The following is a 21,826-nucleotide window of genomic DNA, read 5'->3' as shown; positions in this document are numbered from 1 at the left end:
TCGAAATGATACGTAGCTTTGAAAACTCACGGACCGAACCCAAAGAGCTTTCTGCGCGACGTTTCATGAACAATGAAAAGATAAGCACGAATTTTCCTTACATATCATAAAAATTTATTGCTTTCTTTTCAAAAAAACTAAGATTAGAACATAATAAATGAAAGAAAAGTTGATAAATTGATATATTTACAATTTAGCGGTAACGGATTACCTAAAACCGCCGCCACTTGAACTCTTTCATAAAATAACAATACAAAAAATATAGCTTAACTCTATACCATCAACTATAGATAATAAATTATCGTTTATTTAAGAGCCCTTCTTTCTGCTTCTTTTAGTGTCTTTTCTTTTTCGTTTTTCGGTGGCGGGCTAATACCAGAATTAATGTGACTTTTGTATGTTCTGAAACAAAAATAAATTCTGTGAATCAAGATATTATGTAGCTGCAAAGTCTGACGCTGTTTATTTTTGTTTGAAAAACATTTAACATGTATTAGGCTATAGTAAGAGATATAGGAAAGTTCAAGATAAAGCAAGTGGCCTTACACATATGTACATCATTGTCATTATCAAAATTTCCAATTTTCATTAACATTAAAACACTGGCATTTCCTTACTCCTTATAAGCATCTGATTTCAAATTTTCAAAAACATGTGTATTTCCAAGAACGAGCTGATCTTGTATTGCTTGAATCCAAGAATTCCCTTCTGCTTTGAAAACACGCCTAGCTTCACCAAGTTGCAGATTACCTAAAATGTTAGAATTTCATTGCAAAAGATAAGGAGTTGGTAACCATGTAAATATCACATAAATTTATTCTTACTGTACTCTGAAGCAGTTACAAAATGCAACTTCAACTATACTGAGATAAAAATACTAAATTACACACCTAACGAGGGTGGCAATGCTGTCAAGCGATTGTTTTGAATATGGAGTTCTTTCAAATTTGCAAGTTCACCGAGTTCTTCTGGTAGTTCAATAAGGTCATTATCACGCAAAACTAACTATAAAATTGTTGAAAGAAATAGCACAAATTCTGAAATAGTGAAAATTGATGTAAAAAATACAAAACCAAATGCACATTATTGTGCTATACACACCACTTGCAATTTTTTCAACTTTCCAAAATCTGGTTGCAATTTTTCAAAGTCATTATCACCAAGATATAATGCACGTAAACTTTCTATGGAATGAAAAAAACAGAGGTTGTTCAATACACAATTGTAAACAATATATGGAAGCCAATTTCATTATCAACAATCACACTACCTGCTAATAAGAAAAAATTTGCTGGTAGAGAATTTTCATTCAGGTTGTTGTAGGTTAAATCAAGGATTTCCAAGCAAGGCAATGAGCCAAATCCACGAGGTAAAGAACTTAATCGATTCACACTGTTTTTGAAACATTTTAAGGATATTAAACAGATACACTTTGGTTAACTTTGAATAGAAATCCATTTCATTTCGCTAAAAATGGTCAAATTTAAAAGTCTTACCCAACATTTAAGAATTTTAGTTTTGAGAGTGTTGTGATGGAAGTTGGGAGTTCCTACCAAATAAATGTTTGATATTAGTATGTTGATTTACATGACAGTCAATACCATGTTACAGATGACTCTGGCTGATCTCAAACATTGCACCTGTGATGTGTAGACATGGTTAAAAACAAAAACTAATTTAAATAATGGGTAGTTTTTTCTAGTGATAACATAAAATAGCACAACACCTCGATAAAATTATTGAAAAGATTCAAATGTTCCAAATTCCACAAGTCAACAATTGAAGAAGGGATTGCTGAAAAAATAAGAGAAAAAGTATTCTCACACTATTTCTTTTACGCAAATAGCTCTAGAAAACGCCACGGTAAAGTAGTAACTACATGTAGTGTCTTCTGACCTCAAAATTAATAAACGACTTCTTCGCGACTTTCGCGACATCATTTAAATTTATTTCTTACCAGTCAATTTATTGTGAGATAAAGTAAGCTTTGTTAGCTGCCGTAACTGAACTAAAGAAAAAAGGTATCCACCCAATGAAGAAACAGAACACAACAATTGAAAAACCATTTACCACGCAAATATGTCATTGAAAAACATACGCAAAATAGGAACGCTGTTTAAACTTTTTATTTCACGATCGGCTAAGTCAATTTCAGTGAGTTCCTTATCTCTCGCCTCTTCCACTATTTTCTTAATTGCCTTCGACATACTACCGACAGGTTTTCATAAATTTACTTGATAGTAGTTCTCTAAGCCTCTTCCTGTCTTCTTGTTTCTCAAATAAACATTCTAGATATTCCACCTACTTGTTCTACTTATTACGGATGCTATGCTGAATTTTTTGAGGAATCTATGAAGCAGAAATTATATTTTCAATTTGAGAGACCTATAGCAAGCATTTAAACAATTACATATGAGCATAAAATACAAGTTTATATAGCGAGATAGTTACAAGACGCTTCCATAGATAAATTAGAATTTCTTTACGAAGCAAATTGTGACTATATAGTCAAGGAAAAAATCACAAATGAAAAGGAATTTTTTTCGAATTAAGGATTGAGGGGTATACTTCATGTAAGGTCTAGATTAACTCAGACATTGTGGCCGGAGTCTGGTCAGACGAAAAGTAAAACGTGCGATTTCATCTAAACGTGACCTATCTTTTGTCGAATGTTTTAAGTCAAAGTAACTTGAAGTCATGTGAATTTCAGTGTGTTTGCAACTTAAGGATTTCTGATACCACGAAGGAAGATATACTTACCATAGAAAGGCAAATATGCTGAATTATGGTGCAAAGCAACTGGTGTTGAAACTAGAAGTTTTATTTCAGGCAAAAGGTTTGTTCCTTAAATTGTCCAAGTAAAGAATGCTCTTGAGTGCTTGTAAGAAAAAATGTTTATATTTAGCTGTTCTTTGATGCCAACATACCTCTGTCTTGAGTAATTTTTAGAAAATTATTATTTATTAATTTCTTTGAAAATTCATTCATTTCATTGTTTCACCTTCACAGTGAATGATTACGGAAAAATTAACATACAAAATGAAGGGATGTATCGCGAACTAGGCTACAGATTGTCTCTTCTTACTATTTGTACATTTAAAAATTTTTTTACAGAAAAAATTATTGCTGATGGAAAGCTTCTGGTATGTCTTACCATTCCCATCATTAATTTCCTCAATGATTGTTTTCAAGACACCCAGCAATATACCAGTGAGTATTGGGGTGGCATGTCGTAATTTTACTAAATATTTTATGTGGAATATATGTATCTGTGTGGAGAATTCCTTTGTGATTTATCTAGCAGTTCCAATGACTGCAACAATGCATGAAACCACCATATCGATAATTAAGTTCCAATAAATCAATTATTTTCAGGCATTCATTATAACATGCATATAATATGAATATTGGCTTTCCTGTGCATATTCAATGCTAATTTAATTAGCCTGATGTGTATATGGCATAGGAACTACAGTACCGACCTCGAATAACATAATTTGACTCGCGAGTATTGAATGGCGAGTGGGCGAGTGACTCGCGATGCAGTTGCGGAGAAAGAAATTTTTCCGAGTTATTTCGATTTAATCGCTAACAGCGAAATATTTTATCCACTCGCAAACCTCTCACACGCAACTGCATCGTGAGTCTCTCACCCACTCGCCATTTGATACTCACGAGTCAAGTTATGTTACTCGAGGTCGGTACTATATGTCATTCTTTCTTAATTTGAGCATGAGATATTACATGGTGACAGCAGTGTGATAATATTTCATACCAAGTCTCCAAGTTCTACACATGATTCCAAAAGATTTTCAAAATTGGTGAAATTCATATTATTGGGAATTTTTCATTTATTTTATATACCCCCCACTGTCACTATGTAATATTTTGATTTCAGAAAGAATGACCCTATTTACATATATTGTCCAACTATTAGTTCTGTGTACACATCAATTGATAGACTATCAAAATCTTCTAATAAATCATACTTAATAAACTATGTCAAAGACTGCAATAATGAATGAATAGTGCTGTGCCGGAGACCAGATTTAGGCCAGAGCTCCAGCTATTTTTGCCTGCCGGAGCTGGAGTTTGTTCATCTCCGGCAAAACTCCGCAGCAGATGTTTGTGCTGCAAAATACTCTCAAACTTTGGTAAACAAGTCTGATCAAAACATTTTTGTATCAATGAAGGATAACTATCTGCTAAAATTGAAAAACTTGCATGAATATAAAACATTTTATGCATGACGCAACATGATGCTAGATTGCGTCCACACATGCTAATTGCAAAATTAACCAGCCACAATCAGTGATTCGAGTTATAAAACAGCAGGAGCCGAAGTTTGAAGCCGGAGTTCAGATTTGATAAGGGCCTGGAGCTGAAAAACCAGAGTTGAAAACCAGAGTTTGCACAGCACTATGAATGAAACAACAGTACAGATAATTGCTATGTGGTGGCCAATTTATTTCTAGGTTCAGAAAATCGTTCATTGGAGTATCTCAAGCATTGTGTGCAGTTAGTTCATAGTTTAAAGGTTTATTCATACAATGTTCCAATCACTGTATTTGAATTTGTGTTTCTCAAAGTACATACTTTGCATTTAACAATTATGCATTTCACATAGATTGTGCGTGGACCAACTTTGAAGGGCAATTATGTTTTTGATGTGTCACAATTTAAAGCATTGAGGGTCTTGGAGGTACATATTAGAATATTTGTGTGCAATAATTCCATTAGATTCTGGACAATGTGATCATTGGCAAATCTAAGAATGCCTTTTTTAAACTCAACAAACATTCTCAAGTGTTTGAAGTCATTTTGCAGATTTTATTTAATAACATTTATAGGCAAATGTTGTTTAATATTGAAAAGTCTCATATCAATAGCATAGCTACTCTTTCAATTTGCATAAAACAATTGTTTGAGAACTTATCTGTAATACATTTCCTGATTTGCATATTGAAATAAAATACACGTGCTCCAGTATTTCATTATTTTAGATTGAAAATATTGCAGTTGGAATGATTTCTGGTTTGCAGTCTTTAAGACCTAGACTGAAAGTGATAAAGTGTAGTCGGAGCTTAAATGAAATTCGTGTATGTATTTGAGTGTTTGATGTTCGTTTTCACACTTCTCACTTTAGTTTTAACTTGTTTTTCCACTATTGAACATTTGATGAATTATTCAATTATTGTTTAAGGATGTCATAACATTATGTGGTTACGATCTGAGCTCTGCGTTCTCATGGCCACTTCTGGAAAAAGCAGATTTTAGTTTCAATTCTATAAGATACCTGGATTCCTCGTTGGTAAGTACGTAGGGGAAATCGGGAATTTTTCCTAATCAAAGAATTAGCTCATTTTAGAAAAATATCAAAGTGTATGAGATCATTGTATGATATCGGAAATAATTAAGTGTGAATCAACATTTTGACGTCAAAATAAGACTAAATTTTGTTAACCCTGGAGTTACCATACTTGAATCAGACCACTGATTATTAGTGTTTCTTTGTGTCCCCAATAAATATTTATTACTTTTCGTAAAGCAATTTCGTCAGTAAACGTCTGTTCATCGTTTCTTTATTTTTGTTATCAGCACCTGTTGACTTCAGTTCAGTGCCTTGATTTAAGTCATAATAATTTGACTAACTCAGATGATACAGATGAAGAATGGATGGTAATGTAGATGTCAATGTGTTTGAAATCAGAAGGGTCACTGATAGTGGCGTAGCCTGTCCGTTTTTTTGAGTACTCTAATGCCAATTCTCCTGAATACACTCTTTGAGTACACTCTGCAAAAACTATAGATTTTTGAAGAGATGAATAATGCCCTTTCATTACCTCACATGACTAAAACTTTTTTTGTGGCTAGCTGCTATACAGGTTACGCTACTGATCAATTTACCCTGTATCGCAGTAAAGTAAATATGTTTTTTTGTTAAGATATACATGACGTTTTACAAAATGTCTAAATGTTTTAACATGCATTTTGTATAATATTTTTTCAATAAGATTTGTGTATGTACTTTCGTCCAAAAAGTAAAAAATAATCGAGTGCAAATACTCTTCACAGATTAAATGATGACTTGTATTCTACATACGTACTTTTTCTTTTTATACCAGTACTTACCTGAAGTGAAAACCTTCGTCTCGATTATAATTTCTTGATTGAATTACCTGCATTCCCTGAAAGCTGCCGCTCAATTATCACTTCGTTGAGTTTGTGCTATAATGGACTCACAAGCATCAAAGGTTCGTGTCAATGCAACCTAATTTTACATTGTTAGATTTTGTATAAGATTTTGTTAACAAACGATCTTATTTTATTGCGAAAAATTTAAATCTTCCTGATCATCGACTTCGGTGAAAGAAATATTTCTTTCTTTAAAAGAGAAAGGCAAATTAATTTCCTTTCGTACGTAGGTCTGGAGTTTTTGAAAAATTTAAAATATTTGGATGTCTCAGCTAATTGCATATCCAGTTTTCAATCGTTTTATCTTCTCACGAATTTGGATCGATTAACTTCAGTAAGTGCTCCAACTGTGAGTTTTTATGTTTGTTTAAAAAAAAACGTAAACCTTAATTGGCCAGTTTTCAAACCAACGTTATAGTTTTACTGCATTTTTGATAGATGTATTTTTATGGCAATCCAATATCGCATCATGAGTCTTATCGACTTAATGTTGTTTCATGTCTTTCACGAAACCTCCGTCGATCTGTGGTAATATTGAGTTTCCTTCTACTTTTTTCTCCCAAGTGCATATGCAGTTTTCTTTATATTTTCTTTGCCATGGTGTAGATCGCTCTTGATGACAAAGCACTAAGTGTGAAAGAGATGTGTGTAAGTTTGTAAAATACGTATAGTACGAAACAAATGAAATTTTGATAAGATCAAACATTAACTTACTTGTATACTTGTTAGTATGTTGGTAAATTCTTGGAAATGCCGTGCAATACTCACAATCCAAGTCCAACTCATGGCCCATCGGTTGATACGATTCAAAGTGGTTTAGAAGCTACTGTTCCTTCTGGTGAAGAAAGAACATCTCGCACTCGTGATAAAAAGGTTTGTCTGGTTTCGTATATTCCTTCCCATCTTTAAACTTGGCATTTTTGTTAAATATATTTTTGCAAAAATGTGAAAGCTTTTTATTTGCAACCAAGCGAAAAAACAGACACAACTTTGTAAGACAAGTGTCCATTCGGAATATTGACGACGAAGAAGAAAGTTCGACAGGTATGTGGCATCTACCTCATGCTAAATCACGTGTTTTTGTATAGCTATAATATACAGTGACGATTTAATGTTTCCCAAACATGAGTTAAACATGATTTAAAGGCAAATTAACATGTAATCAATAGGATCTAGCCAACCTAAAGTGAATGTAAAAATCAATTCAGAAGTGGAGAAGTTGGAGAAATTCAAAAAAGATGCTGGTGAGGGTAAGTTACAAAAATTTGATGGTTTGTGCAAATATGTACCTTTGTTGAACTCTTGAATAATTATGTCCTTCGTTCGCAGGTTATCTTGTTGTAAGAAACCAACAACATTTAATAATAAACGATCCGGAACATTCATCATCTTTATCAACAGGTATACGGTCATATAGCTGTATATTGTTTCAGGAAAGTCATGTTAAAGTTTCAGTATTGTACATTGTATGTTTCAGGAAAGTCATGTTAAAGTTTCAGTGTTGCACGTTGTATTATTTGTGCTTATGCCATGCTCAGATTAATTCTCAATTTGTGACAGAGCGAGCTCTGAATTTGAGCTTGGATATTCGCTTAGAAAATTTCAATCGTATATTTTTGGCATGCTTTTTGTCTTCTTAAGCTTGTTTTGACAATTGCATATCAAACTCATCATCACTTTGTTACGGCACTCGTAATATCAGCGACAACGTTAGAAATGTTATTTTTGTCTATAACGTTGTACCTGCATATTGCATGTCATATCCAAGCTTTCCTTTGATTTGACGGAAAATGGTTTTTATTCCCTCTTACATCTTCTGCCTTTATAATTAATCGTTCTGTATTTCTAAAACAAGATTTACAAATGCCCCAAGAGAAGGGTTGGGCGATATTTCGATAAATCGATTTATCGTTATATTTTCATCACGTGGTTATCGTATCGAAGATAGAAACTTGAGTGACGATTTATCGAAGTTATCGTCATGCTTGATGACTATTATGATATTGCTTTTATTTTATGTACATTTAGCTTTTATAAAACCCGGGATGATTATTTTTATTCTGAGAAAGTGTAGCTCAAACACCAATTTTCCAAAATAATACTAGATTTAATCACTGATATTTATGTATTGATCCACTAAACAATGAAATTGCAAGCTTTGTATGCGCTGTGTGCCCAAGACTTTTGTATCATTTGTATCAGCTCGTAGCAGTTGTTGAATATGGAGTGACTATCATAAAACTTTACTTTGTTGTTTATGTTTAGTTCATTTTGTTAATCAAAATTTAAAATTAATGAGGTGCGTTTTAGTATATTTATCGCGCTGTTATCGAATATCGTGATAATTTCCTTGTTGTGATTAGCGTTTGAATTTTGGGGCATTTGTGAATCTGATTCTAGTTATTCAGAACGATTATTTATGAAGGCAGAAGGCATAACAGTAAATATTAACCATTTTGGGTTAGAAAGTTACATTGTAAAAGGTAAGAAGTAAAAAACGTATAAACATGCTTATAGTTGGTATAAATTATAAGTCAAAAAAGCAGAAGTTACTTGAACCTTTGCAGTATCCTTGGATGTTCTATGAGAAGAATTCTTGTAAAGAAGAAAGACAAATTCTGAAAATAAAAATCCCGTTTTTAGTTCATGCCTCCCATGGATAGTTTGTTCGCGATACATGAGAAACAGTAAATGAGAGAGTTAAATCGGAAAGATGTAAACCAATAAAAATGGTATACAACATGTTTAAGGTTGTCTTAAATTTGTCAGAAAAGGCGCAGGTCAGAAAACGTTAATTGAAACGTTGCTTATTTTATGAGAACTCTTGTGAACAAAAAGATAAAATTCGAAAGCAAAAAACCCCGTTTACGGTCCATGCTTCCCGATACCTTAAGCGTAAGGCACTACAACGCCGCATGTTAACGTTTCGGTTGGAGATTTCGGCCCCTCCACGCTATCCTACTTGGGAGATGCAATAGCAAGCTTCCGCCCATCAGACCCCGTGATCGCCTGCGATAGGCTTTGCTCGGGGTACGCAGGGAGAGTGCGGTCGCAACCGAAGTCTTGGCCCCTAAGCCACTGCATACTATATCGCACCCAGCTTCCACTGCTAACGAAAGTAGTGCAAGTGCATTTAGTTAGTCGTTGCCATGACTATGAACAGTTAGTCGAGTGGACTGCGCATGCGCAGATGATTTCTCTATTAAATTGTTACTAAGCATGCTATTTATTTCAAAATTGGTGCTAATAAATGCAGTTGGTCGATGCCATGACAATGAACATGGGCAACTGTCAATTCGAATGCGCATGCTCAAGAATACTGCGCATGTGCAGATGATTTATCTGAAAATTTGTGACTGAGCGAGCTAATTACTCCATAGTCGGTACTAGTACATACAGCTGGTCGTTGCTATGACCATGAACTTGGAGAGTTGGTTGATTTTACTACGCATCCTTTAAAGTATATTGAAGAAAATAAGAATACATTTGTCATTATAACAATTTTACCATACGTACGTAGTTACTTAGTTGTATATGGTTATATAGTTGTCGAGAAGCTATTGAGGCTGACGAAAACTGGTGTTAAGAATTTTTATCTTTTTGAAATATTGTTTTCTTTTTGAAATAAAATGAGCTTTCATTTCGATAAAAGATGAGAAAATATTTTTATTCATGGCATCGTGTTTGCTAAAATTGTCATACCATCTGTACTCCCCTGGTCACTGCGACAAATGTTTGCTAACAAAAGGCCAATCAACCAATTTCGATCAGGCTGTTTCATGTATTTATTTATATGATGTGCTGGTATTAACTTGTTCCAAGTATAATGTAGAAGATAAAATATTAATTATCCATGATAATGAATAATTACTAACGAAGTACATCTAAAATAAAAATATTTCTTTACACAGAAATACCATCGTCACATGTTTCTATTCCTGAAACAACTGAAGCAGCTGACGTCATTATCGAGAGCCCAGAATTCGATAGGAAAGAGTTGTTAGAGGGTAAGGATAATTTATTTTTTTACAAACGCACTTTAGTGGCCATCTATTTCTTTTTCAGGCTAGCGTACACGTATTGTATTTTTATTCAATTTATGTTTCGATTATTTGAATTTATATTTATACGTATTATCTGCGTATCTATTTTTATCGTCAAATTGGGATTTCAAAAACTCCACATTGTGAAGTCGTTATTATCTTGTAAATATTTATGACAAAAGTCTTACTTTTTTGTCACTTACAGTGTAATCTTCTGTTGTTTTACAGAGGTTGATTCGCATGAAATGTTCATGATTTCTGTAAATATGAGCGAACAGTCTGAATCCTACGAAGATATGTTTGTTTCTGTTAAAAATCATGAGCTTGTGGAAAGAAATATACAATTAAAGGTACGCTCTCGATCTCTTTTATATCAATTTTTGAACAAAATAATAAAATGCGTGTGTATATACGACCTGCGGGTAGTGAAACTCGTACCTCTATGATAAACCTCCGATGTTTAAGCTATAATTAAGGAGGAATGTGTTCTCGCGTCAAATTTTCTGCAAATCTTCATACCTACGTCTAAATTGACTTTGAAAACAAGATTTTAGCTTGGATAATTTATTGTCAGTTTTCAACAGCTAATCATCTCATTTTCCAATAACGCAATCCCGAGAAGTTCTATAGATTAATCCTACTCTTGTGAATTACCGAGTTTCTATCTGCAAATGTAAGAAAAACATATTTCGTTTTTTAATCAGATTGTTCATCGATTGGATTTAAATGGATTGCTTGATGTCATGACGACTTCTTTAAATGAAGAGGCAGCTGTCGTCATTTTGAAGTTTGACTACGTCAACAAAAATCGAAAATATCGCGAATACCAGTTTGATGATATTTCGAGATGTGAGGTACAGGATTTTTATTTAACTTGTTCCTATTAAGTATGTGTGTAGTATGTTTGATGCGAATACCAGTTTGATGATATTTCGAGATGTGAGGTACAGGATTTTTATTTAACTTGTTCCTATTAAGTATGTGTGTAGTATGTTTGATGTAAATACCAGTTTGATGATATTTCGAGATGTGAGGTACAGGATTTTTATTTAACTTGTTCCTATTAAGTATGTGTGTAGTATTTTTGATGTAAATACCAGTTTGATGATATTTCGAGAAGTGAGGTACAGGATTTTTATTTAACTTGTTCCTATTAAGTATGTGTGTAGTATGTTTGATGTAAAGTGAAATTATAACCATTTTTTCGTAAACTTATATTCGTAGCGACTAATGTGTTGGTAAATTCTACAGTCTAAAACTCTCGTCTTTTCATATGTTGACTGTTTTAAAACACTTTTTGGTTCTTGCACGTGTATTCCAGAGTTTTCAATCCAATAAATTCCGCATTTTCATGATATTGTCGTACTTGTAAAATATGGTATGCAATTAAAAAGTTGAAGCGTTGCAAGATTTCAACTTCAATGTTACGTCATGCGTAATAAATATATTTCATTTTAAAAATTACTTTGGTCATTTATTTATTTTATTTTTTGTTCGATTGTGTTAATTTTACCATGCCGTATGTTCTTTTTAAATAGCCATTAATGCATGACTCTACAAAGCGATTTTGTCTACCATTTTACTGTTTACTTTGCTGCACTGCATCAAAAACCCTTTCTTTATGTGATCTCATTTTAATGATCGAAGTTGTCGTGCATGTGTAATAATAAGTATAACTTATATATAGCACGCGTGAGTTTTTTTTATATTCCAGTAGTTAACTGAAGAGTTTTTTCTTATTTTACAAAGAAAGGACCACGAACAAAGTTCATCGTGTGCATTTACTGTACGACAGCCTGAATGGCTTCACATACATGTGCATGGACTGTACGATAGCCTGAATGGCTTCACATACATGTGCATGGACTGTACGACAGCCTGAATGGCTTCACATACATGTGCATGGACTGTACGACAGCCTGAATGGATTTACATACATGTGCATGGACTGTACGACAACCTAAATGGCTTCACATACATGTGCTTGGACTGTACGACAGCCTGAATGGCTTTACATACATGTGCATGGACTGTACGACAGCCTGAATGGCTTCACATACATGTGCATGGACTGTACGACAGCCTGAATGGCTTTACATACATGTGCATGGACTGTACGACAGCCTGAATGGCATCACATACATGTGCTTGGACTTTACGACAGCCTGAATGACTTTACATACATACATACATACATACAGCATACGTATATCTGATGGGTTTTTTTCTTTTATTAGGAATTTATTTCTCTTTTAAAAGCGTTTGGTCCGCAACGTAGCAGTGAAAATTTAGAAAATGAGCCAGAGAAATACTTTAAGGTTTGTTTTTTCATTTTCTTTCTCAAAAAGTATTACTATAAATTCGTCGCTGGATCTGTGTTCCGTAAGACAATGTAATTTCCAAATTTTATCATACCTTTTTTAGTGCATTAAGTGTTTAACCGAATATGTTGCGACCAATGAGGAGATTTCAACTTGTTCAAATTGTGACAGTTTGTTTGTTATTGAAATCGTAAAAAACCAAGATAAATCGACACCACAGTCAAGCTTTAAAGATACTTTATGGTGTGTATTGTACGAAATGCTTATTTTGCAACATTCAAAAAGTTGGAGATTTCTTTTGCTTATTTGAAAATTTACGAATATTTTGAAATGCTTAGCTTTTCTTCCCTGCTCCTTCTGCTATCATCCAATGTTGTTTGCCAGCGAAATAACAGCTACCGAAAAGTTTGAAAGCTTACATTGAACTGTAAGGATTTATGACATCATAATTATTTTGGATTATTTTAGGTCTGGCCAAACCATTCAGCATCCCGATGTTGTTCCTTGTGTCATGCGTGAATCCACCGCTCCACCTGACGTTTGTAAGGATACAAGCTGTCCAGCTACTGATGGCGAGACCTTTGTTGACACAGAGAAAGCGTTGGATGGTGAATACAACTGTTCAGTTGATGGTCAAAACTTAAACAGTGACAATAATGAACAATTGTACACTTCAGATAAAGAACCATCACTTCCAAAAGAGCGCAGCATGTCTGCCAAAATTAATATTTCACAGGATAGTTATTCCGATACACTCTCTCGATGTTCATACTCTTACAAGTCATCAGATAGCTATTTGGCATCATCCTATAGTTCTCAATCCGGCTCTGAGGCGGTTTATTCAAGCTCAGCTGGGGGAACATCTTCAATGATCGATTTTGATCGCGATTCATCCACACATTGTGATCATCGCTTGAAGTTATTCTTGGAAATGAAATTTTTTCGAGGAGAAGAACCCGAGGAATTCCGTTGTATGATCAAGGTAAAGATCTATTTCCATTACAATAAGTCGAAAACAGATTTCATGTTTTCTTTAATGCCCAGTAATTAATCACGGTGAACAACGAGAAGCAGCCATTAAACTCTTACTGATGAAAGTCACTGGTGTAGCCAGCCTATCTATTTAATCAAGTTGTCTGAATACTTTTGTGTCTTTGCTATTAAAACATGCAATTGATTCTAAAGAAATGAATAAAGTTTTGGAATTTACGTCTGGTAAAGTGTGCGGGTTGCAATGCTACGCTACTTACCATATCTAATTAATTACATTGTTGAGAAGCAAATTCTACTCATTGCAAATGGACAGACTATGGATTGCAATTTTATTCAGCAACTTTCGTGTTGAAAAAACAACTGCCCTACATAAAATTCTAAAAATAACCATTTGATAAGAAATTATAGTTTATTGAAAGTAACGTTTTATCTTTACAAAAGAAATCATCAGACTAATATTGAGATTAGTTTGATGAACTGGACAAAAAATATATCGCAAGAAAGAATAAATTATAAGCTGTGAGTGAAGATTCAGGTATACAATGTGGTGCAAATGAACACAACATGTAGTGGGATACTTAAAAAAGGCCAAGTGGAAGTGCCTTGGACATTCAGTGTGGGGAGTTTAATATCAGAGAGGAATACGTCAGGGATGTAGGGTGAAGAAGAGATGATAGTGAAGTCGTCAAAGGAATCTGTGTGACCTGATGTGTTAATATGAGATAAGATACTGGATGTGCTATGGCATGATGACTGTTTTTATGACTTGAAAATTTCGCCATGATTATATATATATATATATAAACTCACACCTTGCGATTTTAGTTATTAGTTTGATGATGTCTTGTGTAAAGGGAAAAATTACTTTAAACTATTGATTTTTTAACACGAATTCGTTTCCCGTCTGTCAATTCACTCGCTATTATTTCCAACAATTTTCAATTTGCAAATTTAGAAGTGCATAGTTATTTTACTGTTTGTAGTGTTTATCGTGCTATGTACCTTCTTAAAGTCATTCTTTTCTTTTAATGCACTGTCCGCAAAGGTGTCAAATGTTTTGCACTGATCTACTGAAGTTTACTTGATCGTTGACCAACACAGCACTTACCTTAATGCACTGTCCACAAAGGTGCCAAATGTTTTGCACTGATCTACTGAAGTTTACTTGATCGTTGACCAACACAGCACTTACCTTAATGCACTGTCCACAAAGGTGTCAAATGTTTTGCACTGATCTACTGAAGTTTACTTGATCGTTGACCAACACAGCACTTACCTTAATGCACTGTCCACAAAGGTGTCAAATGTTTTGCACTGATCTACTGAAGTTTACTTGATCGTTGACCAACACAGCACTTACCTTAATGCACTGTCCACAAAGGTGTCAAATGTTTTGCACTGATCTACTGAAGTTTACTTGATCGTTAACCAACACAGCACTTACCTTAATGCACTGTCCACAAAGGTGTCAAATGTTTTGCACTGATCTACTGAAGTTTACTTGATCGTTGACCAACACAGCACTTACCTTAATGCACTGTCCACAAAGGTGTCAAATGTTTTGCACTGATCTACTGAAGTTTACTTGATCGTTGACCAACACAGCACTTACCTTAATGCACTGTCCACAAAGGTGTCAAATGTTTTGCACTGATCTACTGAAGTTTACTTGATCGTTGACCAACACAACACTTACCTTAATGCACTGTCCACAAAGGTGTCAAATGTTTGCACTGATCTACTGAAGTTTACTTGATCGTTGACCAACACAACACTTACCTTAATGCACTGTCCACAAAGGTGTCAAATGCTTTGCACTGATCTACTGAAGTTTACTTGATCGTTGACCAACACAACACTTACCTTAATGCACTGTCCACAAAGGTGTCAAATGCTTTGCACTGATCTACTGAAGTTTACTAGATCGTTGATCAACACAACACTTACCAGATAAATACAAACTTGGAAATCAGCATGTTGTTGAGATGGCTGTAAATTTCAACTAAGACATGCAATTTTCTCTTTTCTCAAAGTTTCAAGTAAATGCCGTTTGGTGAAAAATATATATTTGAATGATGTAAAACTTGGTCACATCTACATTTATTAGCATTTTGCTCAAATCACATTAGTATAAACATTTTGTTAGATTACACCCTGCATACAGTTGCGCCTGCGCACATTCTTTGTATAGGTGTATTTCATAGATACATTTTCATTTTTAAAATGTGATATGTTTGCCGACATTTATTTGTAATTCTTATGTTTAGTGTGCAGTTGCATCGTATGGGCACAGAAAGGGAAGACGAGGAATTCTCATTGTATCCAACAAGAATGTATATATTTGTAGGATAAATGGTGTTGAAAGGTATTTATGCACTCGATGTGAAATCATTTTAAAAAATTATTTTGTGCTTTGAAGTCTTCCTCAATGTTCTGATCTACACGAATTGCATGCATGATTTACCTTCAATGCTTCCGAAATACTCATAATCCGCGTCATGATTATTATATTTCAACGTTTGCTTCGTTTGCAGCTCGGTAAGACCTTTTTCTTCATTCGTAATTCCTACCTAAATGACGAAGTTTTCGAGTGTTTTAATGCTGCTCTGCGCTGTGTTTAGGTCAAACCACAGTCAAGTTATAGAAATTAGGGTATAAAAACACTTAAAAGTTCTCCTGCCTGATAATGTCCAGTAAACTTCTCTTTTTTAGGCATAGCGTCACAGTTCCTTCGTCTTCTTTTACTATGAAAATTAACTCTCTCTTTAAAACCTTTCTTTCGTCGCAGCTCTATTTTGCTAAATATTGATGATCTTCGATATACGCATGCGTGTTTGCAAATTTTACAGATAGTTGTAGTGATAGATATATAGCATAATTCACGAAAGTTTATCTAATGGTTTTTTCATTTCACCAAATTACCTCACAACAATGACGTCTTTCATGCCTGGATTGAAATGTACTATCAAGGATATTGTTGATTCCATATAGTGTTAGACCAAAAGAATGGCTCTCGTTGAAGACACATTATCTCATCACAGAGTTGCGTTACATTGAATGTGGTTTTAATTATCAGGTAAAAACGATGCATGTTTATCATTCCAAGGTTTTCAATTATGTGTTGTCATGATGTGAATGATAAAACACGTGATTTCATTGCTCTTGAACTGCTATAGTAACACCAGTTCATAGCAACACCATGATGTAATCACTTCAACTGGGTTATACATTAGATTTCTCGAGTTATAAAAAGAGATAGGCAAGCTTTGTAGTTTTTAATTTTGTAATATATTTAGTGTGTTATTTTGCTTCTTTTTCCCTATTTCAAATGACAGATTTTATGCTGGTTTGTCCATGTACTTACTACACCGCAAAACCCAAAATATAAATTTGCCACTCTTCATTTTTGTTTTAGAGTTTTCGACTGGAGTTTGCGAAAGTATTAGGTTGTTATGTTTTCTTAGTTGGCGATAGAAAACGTACCGAAGATTTTTTGAAGACATTTCGACGTAAGATACATCTTTTTTGGAACTAGTGCAGTGCAGAATACCTTTTTTGTTTCAATAAGAGTAGATAACGAACTTTCTTAAACGAATAAAATTAATTGCCCTTAAATGTTGCGAATGCCGATGTACGTAACCATGTAGAATTTTTATGCAATGTTGATGCAATATCAATTGTATTGGCTAAGAGCCTACAACGTAAAAAAACACAGAAAGGGTAAAATTGCCATTCGGGAACGAACGCAATTGTCAATTCGGGAACGAATGAAGTGAACGGCAAAAAATTTTTTTTTGTCGAAGTACTGAAAATTTATGGCTTCCGTAGAAAATAGTTTAAAAGTTTCTGCCTTCATAATTGTTTAATAGCACAATTATTGAATCTGTTTTCTCACGATATCAAAATTATGCTGACCACGTTCAACGTCATCCGCCTCAGCTTTGCTTCGGACGATGACATTGACCTCTGTTTGAATATTTGATGATATCATGCTGAACCTCATCCAATAATTGTTGGATATATTTCGGAGTATTTTGTCATTTTTGTGTTGCTTCACCTTCACTTTTGCTATAGGTGTGTGTAAAAAAGCCCGCGATGGAAAACGTCTAGCCATTGGTAGAAAAAACCCACAAACTCTCGCAAACATAAGGTATATTTATCATGCAAAAAGTTTCTGTTATTTTGCGACTTTATATTGTAAAGTAGAAGTTGATTGAAAACTTTCAGTTAATGCATGTGACTGCGTGAGAAGTGGCCACAGGATACTGGTCAATGCTGTATGAAATAGGAAAACTGTGTCTTGATACTGAAGCAAATTTGAATTGGTTGTCTAATGATTTTTTGTATGCAATCGTAAAATCAACGTTTGTTAGGTGGTCGCGTTTTCACCCTTAGATTACCGTGTTGTTGCTCTGCTAAATACTTTTATATTCCTTTTAAATAACGTGATTTTTGGGGGTTTTTTTTGAAGGATTCAAGTTCTGGGTTTAAAAGATGAAGATCTTATGTTGAAGGTATTTTGATTTAACATGTAACTGTCATATGTAATATATTTTTTTTCTTTTACAATAATATTATATAACAGTACTTACGTACAAAACAGAGAAAATTAATGAACATATTTTAAAACGAAAATTAAATCATTATGTCTTTTTACAGGGAAGGCGTTTTTACGACCAGGCTGTAAATTTTACCGTTCCACCTTTAATCAAAGATCACAAGGTATCAAATTTCAGAATGGTTGTTTGAAATGAAGTCTACAGACCTGTTTCTCTGTAATCGCTTCTATCGTGAGGATCGTAGATTTTGTTGAAACGCAAGATACGTAGACTCGAGATCTTTCTTTGTGATGAAAACGACTGAAAACACACTTACCCGCATATAATTTTTGATGGAAACCGATTCAAAAGGAACCTTATGCCAAAAGCGATATTAAAAAATCAGTTCTGCACTGCATCTGTGTTGCAAAATGCAGAAAACAACATCAATAACATTTTGTAGGAAGGAGGGGTGTTGCTCTAGTTTAGATGAGATTTTGACTGGCTACGTTTTGAGTGTCGACATTCCGACGAGTTTTACTTTGTTATATTCTATAGCTTCTTATACCATGATTGGCGTATATTGGGGAGAGCCTGGTATATCAAGCACGAATCACAATAGCTTTTATGCTTGATTTCTTTGTATATTAATATTTTGCAATAAATCTCCCTTGTTTTTGACCATTGCGTACAATTCGTACCATTTAGTAAAAGCCAGTTGGTTGCAAAAATCGCTTCTGTCACGTGTGTAGTTTTTACCTCGAGGAGATACGTATTTCAGTAGTCTTTCCCGATCAGACAATAGTTCTTCAAATTTACTATATCTATAGCGTGCTTTTATCGTATTTACGAACCTTCGAGAAACCCTTATGACATAAGTTGATACTACAGTGAACCCAGATTTTTTCAAGCAGCAGGGGAGCGGTTTAGTAAAGCCTGGTTTTCATTTAGTCGTTTCAGTTGTGCCAAAGTTTCACAGACGACCCGTGCGACTATATGAGAACATTTCAGAGGCGACCGGGATGATCTCACATGACTCACACAACCGAAACGATCGTTGAGAAATGCAAGCGACCTTTTTATAGCGCAAAATGATTTTAAGAAGCAAATAACTAGCCAAAAACTTTGTCTTTGATAAACAGCTGCCGCCATTTTTAAATATTTCGCGCAAAAATTAATTAAGCAGTCTCTCGGCAGCGTTAGTACGAATATATGAGAATTACATAGCTTGAGTCGTCCCAGTCTTTTTGAAAAACAACGGAAACAACTCGGAACGACTCGGATGACTCAAGCGACTTAATGAGAACGAGGCTTAAGGCAGTCTTCAGATTTTTGTGAGGTCATGTTCTGCTCTGATTTTTTAGAGTTGGTTTCGTACTTATCCTCAGAGCATGTTGGGAGCGGATTTTATCGACTGGTTGATACGGTGTAAAGAAGCATCTAATTTCCATGACGCTGTTCATATCGGTCAGATGCTTCTCAATGCCGGCATAATTCGATGCCTCAACAAAGACTGTGGATTTTTGGACAAAGACCAATATTACTCTTTTAACTTCTCACACGAATTCAGTGAGGTATGTCCTATATCTAAATGAAGTATAGGATAAGTTATTATTGTTAGGATTGGTAATACCGCAAGATTTTACCTCGTATTTTGTATCATGTTTGACCCGTGTGTGCCGTCATCTTTGTGGTATGCAAGATTTCTTAAAAGATTAAAGCCGTTTTTCATGTTCTCTCATTCATTTCCTGGTAATCATTGTGTTTGAAGCTTCTTCAATTTTCTGCCTTGAATTTGCTCTCGTATTAATAAACAATTGTTCTCTTGTTTATTTCCTAGTGATCAACATACTTATAATTTACACTACAGTCTTGTGTGTTTAACATCTTCTATATTCTACCTTATGAGGAGGAAAATAGTGAAACATCAGAAGAGAGTAAATCAGAGACAGAAGACGATAAGTCGAGCACAATGCTCTACATAATAGCACAATGGAAAGGTAATAAATACGAGCATATTATTGGACTGCAAAAAAAGAATATAGTGGTAGCTTTTCTGTTACGTGTAGCACTATTATTTAGAATCATTATTTTTGTAGATTTGGAGTATTTTTTAAGCAAATATCAATCTTTTTATTTCAGATGAAGAACGATGGCGTCCTATCTCAATTGTCATGAGCGATGATCAAATTGTATTGGCTGACGAAAATCATCAATGGCCGCTACCACGGTTGCACGAACCTCCAAAAGGGCTGGAAGGTCCTCAATTTACTTTGAAGAAAAAACAGAAAATCATTAACATAACGGAAGTGGTAATAAATGAATGAATTGCTTCTGATTTCATGAAATTATCGATTATGTATATTTGTTTATAGACCTTGTTTTCTGGTTCACCTCGTAAAATCGAAATTGAATTTCTGGATGAGGTAATTTTCCATAACTTACACCAAACTGTCATGTACCTACGAAAACTATGAAAAATTGGTGGCTACTTACCTGAATACTTAGTGTTTCAAAAATCGAGGAAATCAATGCTCATGTACGATAGGGAACAGCCGTTGACTACATGAAAAATGTTTTGATGGAAGGCGACATTACAGTTGCTAGCTCGTACTGTATAGCATTATCAAACTTTGTTACATTTTTTTATAACTATTTTAAGTTTTTTGCACCCGTTGTTCAGCACTATTTTTTCGCACAGATTAGAGTTAGAAAAATTTTTAAATTTTAGGAAACAGTACATGTTATCGAAGATGACCGCTGGACTATTTCAATGCATTCTGAAAATTCGCTGGCGAATTTTCTCGATGGCATTAAAGAAATTTGGAAAACAAGATTTTGCATAGATTTGCCGGTGAATACTCTAGATTGAATCAATTGCACAGTGGAATTTTGACAACTGGGACCATAATTATTTATATTAATGTTAGAAATCATTTAGTATTTATAGATCGAAACGGCAAAACTACTTTGCAGTGTATTTAGTCATAAAGACCCGTTAATTATTTCGTCAACCTTTCATGGAAGTGCTATATTTTGACTTTAACGCTATCAAATTTCTATCGTTTCATTAGATCCAGGTTCTCTTCTTAACCGGAAGAAACATTTTGTTGATTTTGAGACTAAACGCATGCGGCACTGACTTTGAGCTTGAGAGTGTTTGCACGAGATTGCTCCTTAAATGACGTTTTAACGCATACATTATTTATATCTAACATTGAAAATGCAAATATTTCAATATGTTCTCAACCTTCACTGTGACACAAACTTCGTGATTGTTATAAACAGCGTTTACATTTCACATCGTGACATACATACGTTCACATTTATAGCAAATAGTTCTGTTATTGTTATAAACAGCGTTTACATTTCACATCCTATAGCTGCCTGATAAGCATAGTTAATAGCTCCCCAATCAAAATGATATATAAGAAGTTCAGAGCAAATAATTTCGTTTGTTTCGAGCATCAACAAGGCAGTTTCATCCCTGGGGATGAGTAAAACGCTCTATTCGTTGATTGGAAAAGTTACTTTAAGTATTTTGAAAGGCACATTTCCCAAGATATCGTCAATGTTTCATGTCATCTTTATGAATACGTTGTCCCATATTAAATATAACGAATAAACTATTAAAGTGATGAAATTACTGGATTGATGAAAGATGCCATGTCATTGTTGACTTGATCACTGGGAGAAAACATTCTCTTTTCATTTTGCAGCTACTGCGCTAGCTGTC

At 34.3% G+C, this 21,826-nt stretch overlaps 2 protein-coding genes across 3 annotated transcripts; one reads left to right on the top strand and one right to left on the bottom strand.

The window, feature by feature from the left end:
• Nucleotides 1–158: 158 nt before the first annotated feature.
• LOC124440253 (ras suppressor protein 1-like) lies at nucleotides 159–2,386 on the bottom strand. Its single transcript, XM_046990563.1, has 9 exons — nucleotides 2,099–2,386; nucleotides 1,958–2,008; nucleotides 1,727–1,794; nucleotides 1,497–1,549; nucleotides 1,271–1,392; nucleotides 1,102–1,184; nucleotides 891–1,005; nucleotides 618–750; nucleotides 159–402 (listed from the first exon to the last, which is right to left on the bottom strand). The coding sequence occupies exons 1-9, from the start codon at nucleotides 2,205–2,207 to the stop codon at nucleotides 306–308; spliced, it is 831 nt and encodes a 276-aa protein (XP_046846519.1). The 5' UTR covers nucleotides 2,208–2,386; the 3' UTR covers nucleotides 159–305.
• A 3,276-nt stretch (nucleotides 2,387–5,662) lies between these two features.
• On the top strand, nucleotides 5,663–21,183 carry LOC124440287 (serine/threonine-protein kinase 11-interacting protein-like). 2 transcript variants are annotated; one of them, XM_046990643.1, is made up of 26 exons: nucleotides 5,663–5,679; nucleotides 6,126–6,254; nucleotides 6,426–6,529; nucleotides 6,634–6,723; nucleotides 6,802–6,843; nucleotides 6,925–7,068; nucleotides 7,167–7,239; nucleotides 7,365–7,445; nucleotides 7,525–7,596; nucleotides 10,107–10,202; nucleotides 10,467–10,588; nucleotides 10,943–11,092; nucleotides 12,476–12,556; nucleotides 12,663–12,802; nucleotides 13,028–13,541; nucleotides 15,820–15,917; nucleotides 16,544–16,628; nucleotides 16,968–17,061; nucleotides 17,627–17,702; nucleotides 18,024–18,066; nucleotides 18,212–18,274; nucleotides 19,455–19,664; nucleotides 20,003–20,090; nucleotides 20,233–20,402; nucleotides 20,466–20,516; nucleotides 20,822–21,183. In XM_046990643.1, exons 4-26 carry the CDS (start codon nucleotides 6,634–6,636, stop codon nucleotides 20,960–20,962), a joined length of 2,724 nt encoding a protein of 907 aa, XP_046846599.1. In that variant the 5' UTR covers nucleotides 5,663–5,679; nucleotides 6,126–6,254; nucleotides 6,426–6,529; the 3' UTR covers nucleotides 20,963–21,183. The 2 variants fall into 2 exon arrangements, with proteins under 2 accessions (XP_046846599.1, XP_046846598.1); XM_046990642.1 differs by lacking the exon at nucleotides 5,663–5,679 and having other exon boundaries at nucleotides 20,000–20,090.
• Nucleotides 21,184–21,826: the final 643 nt, after the last annotated feature.

Source organism: Xenia sp. Carnegie-2017, unplaced genomic scaffold (assembly GCF_021976095.1).
Source record: "Xenia sp. Carnegie-2017 unplaced genomic scaffold, XeniaSp_v1 HiC_scaffold_2, whole genome shotgun sequence".
Classification (NCBI taxonomy): domain Eukaryota; kingdom Metazoa; phylum Cnidaria; class Anthozoa; order Malacalcyonacea; family Xeniidae; genus Xenia; species Xenia sp. Carnegie-2017.
The sequence above is the reverse complement of the archived record's forward strand: the minus strand, read 5'-3'. Positions and strand labels throughout refer to the sequence as shown.